We start from the raw sequence: 12,164 nt of genomic DNA on the forward strand, positions 1-12,164 counted from the left end.
GCCTGCCGGACTGAAGGCGGACCCGCGATTAGACCCTATCCGACCTTCTTGCCCTTTGCGTGGGCATGGATTCGGAGTCTGGAGTCTGGACTCGGACGTGATGTCACTTGCGGCCGCCTTGGTCACTGTCTCCAAATTCTGGAATTCGGACACGTTCGTTTGTTCGAATCGTGGGTTGACCGGCGGCGAGAGCCGCGGGACGGACATCAATCACTTCGTTTTGGGGAAGCTTTGGGGAAAGTTGTGTCGCTATGCGTGCCTGCGCATCCATGGGGTGCGGCCGGTGTGGTTATGTTGCGCTAAAGACTCCAAAAGAACACCAACGGCGCGTCCGTTCACGGTTCAATGCTATATGGAAGTTCGACGTGCATACTGCCGCCTGCGTTGGCCCATTGAGCGGGTTAGAACCCGGATGGACGGTTTTCTCACTATAAAAGGGGCAGATCATCGGGCCTTACCCAGCTATCATCCAGTCCAAAATACCAAAACATTGACGCAAGCAACTTAACGACCTTTGAAACCCTCCTATCACACAATCTCAAATGGTCTCCCCCAAATTCAAACTCACGTACTTTAATGTCCGGGTAAGTACATATACAGTGTGGGAGATGAATATAGCCGGACCACATTGAGCACCATTCTCATCGTAAACTTCATTTACGCACACAGGGCAGGGGAGAAGTCATCCGTCTCGCCCTCACAGTCGCCGGGTTCGAATTCGAGGATGACCGCCTAACGGAGGAAGCTTTCGCTGCTCGCAAGTACGACATGCCTTTCAACCAGCTTCCTGTTTTGGAGATCACGGAGAACGATGGTCAGGTCAAGCGGCTGGCACAACAGCATGCCATCCTGAGGTATATTGGCCGGATTGGGGGATTGTACCCTGAGGATCCTTTTGTGGCCGCCAAGGTTGATGAAGTGTTAGGTGCTTGCGAGGGTAAGATGTGCCCGACACTTTTGCGACATACTGAAAGGCCCAGTATGACTTACCCATGTTTTTATCTCTACGCCAGACGTAAGCCTCATAATGAAGCCGAACATGTCGGAGCCAGACGCCGAAAAGCGGGTTAACATGCGTGAGGAAATGATCAAACCAGAAGGCGAATTGACCGTTTTCCTACGCAAGTTTGACGCCGTCGTAGCTGCCAGCGGGACTGAAGCCTACACGGTCGGCGACAAGCTCACGATCGCTGACTTGATGCTGTACGTGCAAGCTTCCTGGTTGTCCGTCGGCGTGCTCCGCGGCATCCCAAAGACGTATTACGAGCAGTTCACGTACCTGAACAAGGTGAAGGAGAATGTGGACAAGCTTCCCGATGTTGCCAAGTGGAACAAACATGCGGCTGAACTGGGTGCGAAATTGCACGCCGCTGCTCTTGCTGCTAAGGCCGCTGCCCAGGCGACTGCTACGGCGTAGATCCTTTAGATGCACTTTTTCCAAGATGTTTTCTGATGCGGACTTGTTGGCTAGCGATAGCGCTGCTAGTGATAGCGCTTCGATGTTTCATTTTCACACTTCTGATGCTGTCCCCGTTTGATACTCATACCCGACCATTCGTTTGCGGTATTCTTTGGATCCTTTACATCGTGCTGTCTGTAGCTTTTGGGAAAATCCTATACTACGCAAAGCAATGAAGTGAGTGGAGATTTGAGACTCTCATGAGAATCTGTGTCGGGAGAGGGCTACGAAGTCCAGTCCCAAAACGGACTGACAAGGATATAGTGTCAAAACAGTCATTGGGTCCCTTCTTCGCCTTCCCAAAATCATCTCATAAGCGCTCAGGCTCAGGCACCATGCCATGCCGCCCGTGGCCCCCTTGGTTGAGCAGAAAAAGGGATCAGTTGCAAGCCCCCCTCCCAGCGGGTCCCAGTGAAATCATGAACGAGGCGCCGGATTCGGAATGCACAGCGCTGCAATAATTCTGTCTACAGGGATAAACCTAGACTACCCAGTCTAACGCCGTCCATCTTCATACACTCCACCACAACCTTCTTCTCATTCTCCACCCACTTCCCCCTCGGCTCCATCAACCTCATCAATATCCGATACATCTCCGCATTCCCGACAATCTCCTCCATCCGCATCTGATCAAAAAAGTACAACGCCGCAACCACATCATCCGTCCGCTCACAACACTCCAATAACCCCTGGTACGTCTCCCTGTCCGGCGTGATCCCCTGCTCCCGCCGTAACGTAAAGATCAGGTCCCGGATGGCGTACACGGCGGCCCCGCCGGATGGGTCGGCGGCGCAGGCGTGGAGCATTTGGTTGTAGAGGGCGAGCGAGCGTGGGAGGTGGGTGAGGCGCATGTCGGTGAAGCGTTGGGCGGCTTGCTCGTGTTGCTGGAGGCGGAGGAGGGCGATGATCATAGCGGAGGCGGAGACGGCGTCGTGGCGGAGGCCGGATTGGAGCATTTCGGTTTCGTGTTTGTAGATGTTTTGGACGTGGGTTGCTATGTCGTCGTTTGGGTCTGAGGTTTCGGCTGACGGGTTTGCGGTGTCGGGCTCGAAGGCTGTGAACAGACATGCGTACGACGTCGCATTCGGCTGGTTTCCGCTACCACGAATCGTTTCAATGATTTGCAACACCCTCGCCACACGCTCCGACCTCGGCACACCAGGCGCCGTCGCACATCCATACGCTAGCGTGTTGTAAACATCGACGGTGGGGTATAACCCATCCTTCTTCATATCCTCAAACAGGGCAGACACCTTGTCGGTGGTGGACAGGCCGTCTCGAACTGCCATCACTTGCAGCTCTAAGACGAGCAGGCTCGTGTCGATGTCCTGGATGGTGCGGCGATACCGCATGTCTTCGACTATGGTTGTCCATGTTGTGTGCAGGTCGCGACGGGCACCCACCGACTGGCCTTCTGTATAGGACGCTTTCACGAGGGTGCGAATGAGGTTCAGTGTGCCCACATCTAGCGCTTTCAGGAGTGCATTTTTATCCTGCGCACTCAGCCGCGGCGAATGTTGCGTTAGTGCCCTCCCCGCTTGCTTAATTTGCAGGGCCTTGGACAGGGATCTCTGTTCCGCACAGCTCAAGAAAGCAACTTCGATGGCTTTCATAATGAGTTCCTGATTCGCGTTCCAAGTGTTCGTGTCTTCTTTCAATTCCCTTCGCAACGTCTTCAGCATCGCCTCTGCCGCATCAGATATTTGCAATTGGGTGTCGTGACGACCCAATCTCCAAAGTCCCAGGATGACAGACGCATGATATTCTGAAGATGCACTGGTTCGATTTAACTCCAGGAGAGCCTCGAACTCCTCTACCTTCCCCAATGTTCCCAATGCCTGTAGAGAAGAGGCAGGGGTCAGTTCTCCACCTCATTGACATACCCATATAACATGCGACATTTACCAAAAGCACCAAATTGCGCCTCGCAGGCGGTATTGCCGACGCCTCACTCGCCCCATCCAGCAACGCCAGCGCACCCTCCGCATGCTCCTCCCCACCCTCCAACAACAAAACCCTGGCCACAAATTCCGTCGGCGCACCCCGAAACGTCGCCCAAACAACCTCAGGAATATCCCTCTCCAACTCCACCAGTAACTGCACCAACCGCTCCATCCGATTCGGCCCATTCGCCGCTGCTTTCAGGAGATACATGTACATCTCAATCGGTAATTCGACGCCTGCTTCATGTGAGAGCGCGACCACGCGTCGGGCGGTGTCGAGGTCGCCGATTTGCGAGCAGGCTTCGAGGACTATGCGGTAGGCTTCCGGGGAGGCATTGCCGTTTTTGTGCAGTTTGAGAAAGTCGTGGACGATTCGTTGGTAGTTGCCGGTTTGGAGGGCGTCGACCATGCGTTTGACCCTGCCGCGCTCGGTGGCCGTAGCGGCTTGACCTGAATGAGGTATGAGCGCATGCACAATATTCATGTTCCAAAGTTCGAATTGCGTAGCTTACCTGCAAGCACATTAGCCGGTGCAGCCTTGGTGCTGTACGACCTTGTCGAGGGGATCGTCGGTTGTTCCCTCCCTAACCGGTATCGCTCCTGGGCGAGCAGTCGCTTCTGGTTTTGACATATTGACCTCCCGTTCCTTTTTGTAGTACAAGAGGCCTCGAGACTATTCGCCGCTCGGCCAGCTGCTGCTGCCAGAAAAGAGAGAGGGGACCTTGCGCTTGCCATCGGCAGACTTGATGTGTTGAGCGACGACGGTTTGCCCTTTGAGCAGCCAGCGAGGTTGCAGGGATGTTGAAATGCTCCGCTATCACGTGATCGTGTTTATTTCGGATTGTCTTCCATCGCGATGCGTATGTAAGCAAGCGTAAGCGCACGCGCTGACGGCCGACGCGTAGTTCTGAGAAAACGTCGTCGTCTCCACAGCGAGCCAGCGAACCTACCTTTGCTCGCAGGCCCAACTCGGGCCAAACCAATGTGGCGAGGGTACGCAACTGAAGAGTCAGATTCCCTCATCCCTCGCCGGCGTATTTCACTTCCGGCCCAATGACCGTCTCGCTTTTCTTCCCCATTGGGTTCTTCCCGATGTCCTCAACTTTCGCGCAAGCTTTCCTCCCAAAATCTGCTGGCGCTGTGACGAGGCGCCGCGACGCGACCGATGTCCGAAACTACATCCTTCAGAATTTAGTTCCTCCCCTCCGCCTGTCTCTCACTTTTTATTCTTTCCTTCCTCTAAGAAGAGGACGGCTGAATAAATGCGGAGACTCACTGGAGGCATGGAATGGAGGTCAATTGTGGTGGAGGTGCTCCTACAGTGCTGACATGAGAGTTTCGGCGCACGTAAGCAGCCAGCTATGTGTCACGCGTGAAAGGCAATGCCCTGCAGCAACCCCAAGCAACGCTTTCCCTCTACATCTCATACTAACCATGCCCGTCCGGTAAAGACATAGTTCAACCCGGGACCAACCAGGTGCTTAGCGAGCGCGAATAACCAACCCTGGTCTACGAAGACAATCAAGCCGCTATCAAGCTGGCTAACAACCCAGTCGATCATCAGCGCACGAAGCACATCGACATCCGACACCATTTCCTTTGTGAACTGGTCGCCGACAAGAAGCTGGATATTTAGTACCTACCGACGAAAAGGCCTCGTGAAGTCACCAAGGTGTTTTGGCCCGACGTAGGCCAAAGAGTAAAATTAAGGGTTGCAAACGCTTCTCTCGGAGCTTGAACACTTGATCGCCCCCTTGCCATGAGGGGCAGTCAACCCTTGGAGGTTCAACGAACCAACATCGATGGATGGACTGTGATGACCAGTAGCTGAAGCCCAAAACATTACCCTCAAAGGAGAAGTTAAGAATGGGAACGAAAACGAAGATACAAGGGGCTTTTTCGGGGCGGCTATGGAAACTGGAGCGCACATGCACTTGGGGTACCGACCTCAACTCTCTGTGTACGGGGTGAAGGCAAATCCGCAACCCCGCAACCAACGGACGCGAATCTGCTTGGTCATTTTTGCGGTCCAATGTCGGAGCAACTACATATATACCTCATGCTCGGATAGTTCAGCGGTCATAACGCTCAACATTACCATGAAATCGAGAGGAAAAAAACTCGCTCCTGGGCAGGCTTGAACTGCCAACCTTTGAGTTGATGTCCGATGTTACGTAGCGTTCCTAGTTAGTACCTTATCCACAGGCTCGGATAGTTTAGTGGTCATAACGCTGCCTTCACACGGCAGAGGTCCCCAGTTCGATCCTGGGTCCGAGTACTACTGCCGATGGAGCCAGACGAGCAGCACGGTGTGGGCTAGCTTTTTGGCTGTCTGTTGTGGACACTCCGTGAACACCGTTCCATTCGCTTGTTTTTCTCTCGCTGCTGTGTTTCCTGCGTCGGTCATACTGTATTACTCGGTCATTCTACGTTAAAGTTGGCCAGCTGTGCGCACTCTGCGCTTGGTTTTCGGCTGTCTCGGCTGTCCTTTCCGGGTAGGGCGCACCGTTCAACATGAAGCACCGTCTAGATGAAGTAATTTTTGCACATGCACATATACATTTGTACGTTCAGACGTCTATATAAAATGCCTTCTCTCTCCGTAACTCGGGACGGAACTCCAACCCCCTTATGGCGGAATGTTTCCCATCACTTGTCTTTCCTTCGGTCATCAGATCCACCACCTGCCTTGCGCTCCAGCTCCACATAGCGGTCGGTCAATCGCATGTACTCGTCGTGCGTCTGTTTAGCTTGCTGCGGAGAGGAGTTTTCATATCGAGGATCAGGAGGGAGTCAAGACGTAGATAGCTACACATACCTTCTTGATGATGTCGACTTCTCGCGCTTTGCCGAGTAATTCCTCAACCTCCTTTTTGAGGGTGGTGATTTCTTTTGTGCGATCTTGGTCCTTGTCGAGAAGCCGCTGGAAAAATGACGAGAGTTGAGTCGGATCCATAGCGCAAGTCCAAGTCTTTCCCCCGAGTAACCGCCAGCCCCGCAGCGCCAAGTCCCTACCATGTACTCAGTCGACTGCGATGCCGCCTGCTGCTTCAGCTTGTCCGTCTTGCTCTCATTGACCATCAGCTCAGTGACCATGGCCAAGAACCGGTTGAGAACCATGGAAAGAAACAGGACCGCTCCGGTTAGGTATAGGTTCCTTTGATCGTAGAATAGCCTCGCGCGTGTATACGCGTCCGTGCTGCCCATGTTGACGCCGACGTGGTGTACTTGCTCGGCGGATTCCGCTTGTCGTTTGAATGCACGGTTTAGGCTATCTATTTGCGAAAGGAGTTGACATTAGTATGTCGAGTGGAGTAGCGGATATGGTGAATGCTATTTTCGCCACTGACCGATGAACATGATGAATACGTAGACAAAGACGATTTTCAGATACTGCTTGAGTTTTGTGACAAGTGGACTTTTCGACATCCAAAGCTAAGTGTGCGGAGAACGGTTGAGACAGTGGCGAAGAAGCAAAACGCGGCGTACGAGGCGACCGCTGGCCTCACTCACCAGCATTGGTCGGCGCACCGACAACGGCAATGGCGCTGTATGAAGAAGATAGGAACGCTATTCAGCAAGGAACATAGGCGCTTGAGACGGACGCTTTCGTCTCGACGGAGATCACACACCTATAAGTAGGGTGAAGAATGCCATCTGCAGGATAACGACAGTGAGTAACAGGTTTCGCTTGCTCAAGAAATAGACCACCTTCCAAGCCTCTCCCTCGGAGGCTCTGGTGAGTGAAACAAAATGCATACCTCGGCAACCAGGACAAAGAACACAATTTGGTAGAAAAGCGACATCGTGGCTGTTTCTGTCGCTTTGGTCGGCGAATCCTTGGGAAGTTGAGACTGGAAATAATAAGGAGACCGGAAGGAGGGCGAGCGAGGTAGCGTGCGACTGTATTTATGTGTGTGTCAAAGTCTGTCCTGTGTGTCGTGGGCGGAGCCGCTGCTGAAGCAAGGCTTTCGACTTCCACGTCCACGAAGGACTGCGAAGGACGAACTTCCGTCTCCTCATTGCTTGGCACACGCGACGTGGCGTGGACCGTGGTTCCAGCCGTGGTTCTTCGGCATTGCTCAGGACGCTCAGGGACGGACGAAGCTTTCCCAGCCCGACAAACCGTCCCAACTGGCGGCAGTCCTTGAGCAAGAAACGTACTAGCGGCCGACACAACGACATCCATTCTGCAGTCGGGGAGCGTCTGCTATCATTCACTCACTCAAGCAAGATGAGTCTTCTCACGGACAAGCAGCAGGAGGAACTGTAAGACCCTGGGACACTCGCAAGTGTATGCGACTTTCGAAAGCTGATTACTTTATGTCTTCGAATATCGACAGGCGGCTAGCTCTTTTGGACTACCTACATACGAATGGGCTGGAAAAAACCTTCACCGCGTTGCAAAGCGAGGCGGGCCTCGCCCAGTACAGCGCCGACGGGAAGCAGAAGTACTCGGGCCTTCTGGAAAAGAAATGGACGTCTATAATTCGGCTGCAGCGGAAGGTACAGGCTTGGTAGCTGCTGTCGAGCGTGTATGCTACGTTTTGACTGCCGGGAGTGTTTGATGGGAACAACTTGGAGATCTGAGACTGACGACGTTGTACGCGATGTAGATCATGGAGCAGGAGACCAAGATTGGGCAACTGGAGGAAGAGTTGTCGAAAGCTCCCACGAGACGGACAACCGATACAGCCGACTGGATACCACGGCCGCCACACAAGCACAACCTAGCAGGCCACAGAAGCCCCATCACACGCGTTGCTTTCCATCCGGTGTTTTCAATCCTCGCCTCCGCTTCCGAAGATGCGACTATCAAGATATGGGATTATGAGTCAGGGACGTTTGAGAGGACGCTCAAAGGGCATACAAAGTCTGTGCAGGATATCGCGTGGGATGCGAAAGGTGGCCTACTGGGTACGTTTCGTCACATATTCCCAGATACCTCCGAACGGTGGGTAGAGTCGGAAGTTCAACCTGACAATGTCATCCCTAGTATCATGTGCGGCAGATCTATCGGTAAAGCTATGGGATGCGCAAGCGGACTACCAATGCATCAAAACACTACACGGACACGACCACAGCGTCTCCTCGGTCGCGTTCTCGCCTTCGGGAGACTTTATAATATCAGCATCTCGGGACCGTACAATCAAAGTCTGGGCGGTTGATACAGGGTAAGCATTCCATCGCAACGGTGCGTTTTCCAGTGCGAGCGCATTTATACAGGCATGAGTCTTGAATGGGTGCTGTGATGAAGATCGTACTAAAAAGCGACGCGTTGCTGGTTCAGATACTGCGTGAAAACATTCACGGGTCACTTGGACTGGGTCCGCCGCGCAATAGTAAGCGCGGACGGGCGGTTAATAGCAAGTTGTGCGAACGATCAGGTAAATGTGTCAACCGCTTGCAATTTGCACGCCGTCGACGCCCCGTCCTGACAACTTATCGGCTTCGATTAGACGATCATAATATGGGATTTCGCAACGGGGGAGGCCAAAACGGAGCTGAGAGGGCATGAGCATGTGGTGGAATCGATAGCGTTTGCGCCTGTGGCTGCGTATCCGTATATCAAGGCCTTGGCCGGGAATCAGGTGTGTATAAGCAAAATCAAGCCTTTCTGCACACAGCAAACCCGCATGGCGAATTACTCTAGGCCTACTCATAGTCATGCTATATACTCGTTTATAGCAAAACGGCCTAAGCGACCCACCACCCCCCGGAACCCACCTCCTCTCCTGCTCCCGCGACAAAACCATCCGGCTCTGGGACACAACCACCGGCCAACAACTGCACACATTCACGGGTCACGACAACTGGGTTCGCGACGTGCTCGCACACCCCAACGGCCGGTACATATTTTCCGTGTCGGATGATAAATCCCTACGGTGCTGGGATCTGCAGCAGTCGGGGAGGTGTGCGCGGAGTTTGACGGATGCGCATGCGCATTTTATTACTTGTATGGCGGTGCCTCCGGGTGGGAATGTGCCGGTGTTGGCGACGGGTGGGGTGGATTGTGGCGTACGGATTTGGCCGTGCTCTTGATGAGTGCCGCACGGCGGTTTCATCTCTCCGACGACCGCTTGTAGCTATCTGTAGGTAGCTGTGAACTTCCCATGTTTATCTACGTAGAAATGTACTGTATGTTACCGATAAGCAGACTCATCGATGAGGGAAGCAAAAATCACCCGGATCGAGGGCGACTCATACAATATGGCATTCCAAAATGCCTGATAAATAGACGATTACGACCTTCACATTACATGCTCACAATGTCCCGTAAAGTACAGATTGTCCATTCCTTAACCTGGCGTTAACAGACACCCTCAGCTAAGTCTCACTACGTTGCACCACCCTATTACATTGTCCCGAACGTCGACAAAGTGTCCCATCTCTTACACAACAAAGCTCATCCCACCCTTCGAATAAGCCACACTCTCCTCATTCTCCTTATCCCCCTCCACGCCCGCCTTCTCCCCCCCACCCGCCGCGACCAAGTCCGAGTCCTCCAACAAATCCCTTGACATGGACATTGTGATCTCGCGCGACACCGACGCGGTGGACATGTGGTGCATCGACTGGCGGGAGGTGAGTGCCGCCCGGCCGACGCGGCCGATGCGGGTGCGGCCGTTGGGGCCGAGACCGGGCGCGGCGGAACTGAAGGAGGCGAGGCCGCGGTGTGATTCCATCTCGCGTTCGAGGTTCATGACTTTGCGTTTGAGGTCGTCGCAGCGGCGGGAGAGTGAGATGTTTTCCTGCACGTTCCGCGGAGAAGAGCGATATCAGCTTGATTTCAAACCATGTTTTATGGCGAGGGAAGAAACACCACTCACCGTCTTTAACTTAACATTCTCCTCCTTCAGCTGCGCGACATGCTTAATCTTCTGCTTGGCATTCGCATGTCCAAATAGCTCCGCGTTAAGCTCGCCTAGCCGCTTCACCTCGCTTTCCTTGATCTCCCCGCGCGTTTTGAGCAAATCTAACTGCGTCTTGTAGCTGTCTTCCATGTCGCGTAACCGGCCTGCGTTGTCCTCCATTGCGAGTGTTGTTCTATATTGAAGAAGAGAGATTCCGTAGAACAAAGATAGGAGTCGCGGTAGAAGAGGTGAAGAGATGAAGAATGAGAATGAATTGTGATTACCCCCAACAACCAGGATCAGCCATCCCACGTATGCGTGACCCGACTACGCCGAAAACCACAGCTTTTGCCTCCATGTGTGTGCCATACAGGATGAACCACAGGTATTTGCTTCAGCGCCTCCCGCGGGTACGTCGCCCGCCACATCTCTCCTCAAGAAGTTACAGGCTTCACGTCGCAACCAACTGTTCGCTGAACTCCCGCTCCACCCATACGATCACGAGCCACGCCAATACCAGCACGCCCGCCGCCAGCACGACTACCTGCAAGGCCGAAATGACCACCGCGGCGCCTTTCCAACCACTATCACTCCCCTCACAAGCCCAATGTCCGTACCTGTCGAGCTCAAACCGCAGCTTATGTATCTCCTCCTCATACTCGCGCAACACACAGTCGTACTCCTGCTTCTGTGTATCCCGCTCGACAACGACCATCTGCAGCTTCTTCTCAAACAGCGCCGAGCGGTTCGCAGAGTCGGAGTGTTTCGCGCTCTCTTCTCTCGCGAGTTCGGCTTCGCGGCGCGCTTTGGCGATCGCGGATTTGGCTTCGGAGCGGATGGTGCTGATTTCGTGGAGTTTGGCTTTGAGCTCGGCTTGTAGGCCGCGGAGCTGGGCTTCTTTGGATGCGAGGTCGGTGGCAGTCTTCATCTCTACGATCGATAGCGCGTTCTGCTTGTCGATGATGGCCGCCCGCAATGCCGCAACTTCGTCCTGGTGCAGTTTCTCCAGCGCATCGCGGGACGCAACTTCGCCTTCCAGCTTCAAGCTCAGTTCATCCGTCAATCGCGTAGCCATCGCAACCTGCTCAACTCGCTGCTCCTCCTCTGCTGTAAGTTTCGTCCGCATCAGGTCCAAGTCCCGACGCAGCTGCGTTACCTCCTGGTCATGAGCCTGCAGCCTCCGCACCGCACTCTGAAGCTCGTTCTCCTTTTGCTCCAGCAGTTCCGTCAACGAGTTTGCCTTTTCTTCAAGCAACCTCTTTTTCGACATCACCGCCGTAATATCCTGCGACAGCTTCCCACCTTCCTCCTCGTACCGCCTGAGCTGCCTCTCCTGCTTCTCCGTCACCTGCGCCAATTCCTCCTTGTATTGCGCCGCGTTGGCTTCGATCGTCGCGCTCAAGGTGGCGATGGTCGCGCGGGCGTCGTCGAGCTGGTGATGCAGTCCCGCAGAGATGGACTCGTGGTCTGCCTGGTTCTGAGCCAAAGCTTCACGTAGCTCCGCACGCTGTTTGTTATATGTCGATGTCAGCTCTTTCGCCTGCTCCTGAAGCTCCTCGATCTGCTTCGACGATTTCGTAACGAGGGCGTCGTACCGCTCGCGAGCGCCAGAGAGCTCTTCATGCAGGGCCTGCATCGCGCGCTCGTGTTGGGATCGTACGTTCTGTTCACGGTGCTCGACATCCAGCTTGTAATCCTCGAATTGTGCAGACAGTTTTGAGAATCGCGACTCACTTTCCTTCGTAGCTTGAACCTGTCGATCCAAGTCCGCTTTTACCGAGTCCAATTTGTCGGTCGCGGCCCGCAGTTCATCCTCCAGTTCCTTCCGCCGCTGCCCACTCTCGCCCCGGAGACGCTCATGCGCTTCCTGCGCCGCCCGCAGCTGTCCTTGCAAATCACCCATCGCAC

General features: G+C 54.1%; 5 protein-coding genes and 1 non-coding gene across 6 annotated transcripts; 3 read left to right on the plus strand and 3 right to left on the minus strand.

The window, feature by feature from the left end:
- Window positions 1-423: 423 nt before the first annotated feature.
- EV422DRAFT_23830 (uncharacterized protein) lies at window positions 424-1,672 on the plus strand. Its single transcript, XM_053065627.1, has 3 exons — window positions 424-584; window positions 670-937; window positions 1,014-1,672. The coding sequence occupies exons 1-3, from the start codon at window positions 543-545 to the stop codon at window positions 1,415-1,417; spliced, it is 714 nt and encodes a 237-aa protein (XP_052930310.1). The 5' UTR covers window positions 424-542; the 3' UTR covers window positions 1,418-1,672.
- On the minus strand, window positions 1,637-4,169 carry EV422DRAFT_23848 (uncharacterized protein). The gene is made up of 3 exons (XM_053065631.1): window positions 3,915-4,169; window positions 3,365-3,852; window positions 1,637-3,297 (listed from the first exon to the last, which is right to left on the minus strand). Exons 1-3 carry the CDS (start codon window positions 4,135-4,137, stop codon window positions 1,927-1,929), a joined length of 2,082 nt encoding a protein of 693 aa, XP_052930311.1. The 5' UTR covers window positions 4,138-4,169; the 3' UTR covers window positions 1,637-1,926.
- A 1,438-nt stretch (window positions 4,170-5,607) lies between these two features.
- EV422DRAFT_t3 lies at window positions 5,608-5,680 on the plus strand. The gene has a single exon. It is a non-coding gene; the product is annotated as a tRNA-Val (tRNA).
- A 163-nt stretch (window positions 5,681-5,843) lies between these two features.
- On the minus strand, window positions 5,844-7,391 carry EV422DRAFT_512515 (B-cell receptor-associated protein 31-like-domain-containing protein). Its single transcript, XM_053069073.1, has 7 exons — window positions 7,164-7,391; window positions 7,035-7,059; window positions 6,916-6,950; window positions 6,753-6,837; window positions 6,418-6,677; window positions 6,221-6,325; window positions 5,844-6,156 (listed from the first exon to the last, which is right to left on the minus strand). The coding sequence occupies exons 1-7, from the start codon at window positions 7,206-7,208 to the stop codon at window positions 6,052-6,054; spliced, it is 660 nt and encodes a 219-aa protein (XP_052930312.1). The 5' UTR covers window positions 7,209-7,391; the 3' UTR covers window positions 5,844-6,051.
- A 245-nt stretch (window positions 7,392-7,636) lies between these two features.
- On the plus strand, window positions 7,637-9,820 carry EV422DRAFT_593815 (dynein regulator; the record flags this gene model as incomplete). The annotated part of the gene is made up of 7 exons (XM_053073572.1): window positions 7,637-7,671; window positions 7,746-7,908; window positions 8,019-8,319; window positions 8,399-8,576; window positions 8,693-8,789; window positions 8,862-8,993; window positions 9,091-9,820. The coding sequence occupies 7 exons, from the start codon at window positions 7,637-7,639 to the stop codon at window positions 9,442-9,444; spliced, it is 1,260 nt and encodes a 419-aa protein (XP_052930313.1). The 3' UTR covers window positions 9,445-9,820.
- EV422DRAFT_23956 (uncharacterized protein) lies at window positions 9,756-10,571 on the minus strand. The gene is made up of 3 exons (XM_053065638.1): window positions 10,233-10,571; window positions 9,949-10,154; window positions 9,756-9,834 (listed from the first exon to the last, which is right to left on the minus strand). The coding sequence occupies exons 1-3, from the start codon at window positions 10,434-10,436 to the stop codon at window positions 9,795-9,797; spliced, it is 450 nt and encodes a 149-aa protein (XP_052930314.1). The 5' UTR covers window positions 10,437-10,571; the 3' UTR covers window positions 9,756-9,794.
- Between the last annotated feature and the right edge of the window lie 1,593 nt (window positions 10,572-12,164).

The sequence above is a fragment of the Fimicolochytrium jonesii genome (genome assembly GCF_025526975.1).
Source record: "Fimicolochytrium jonesii strain JEL569 chromosome Unknown EV422scaffold_1, whole genome shotgun sequence".
Taxonomy (NCBI): Eukaryota; Fungi; Chytridiomycota; class Chytridiomycetes; order Spizellomycetales; family Powellomycetaceae; genus Fimicolochytrium; species Fimicolochytrium jonesii.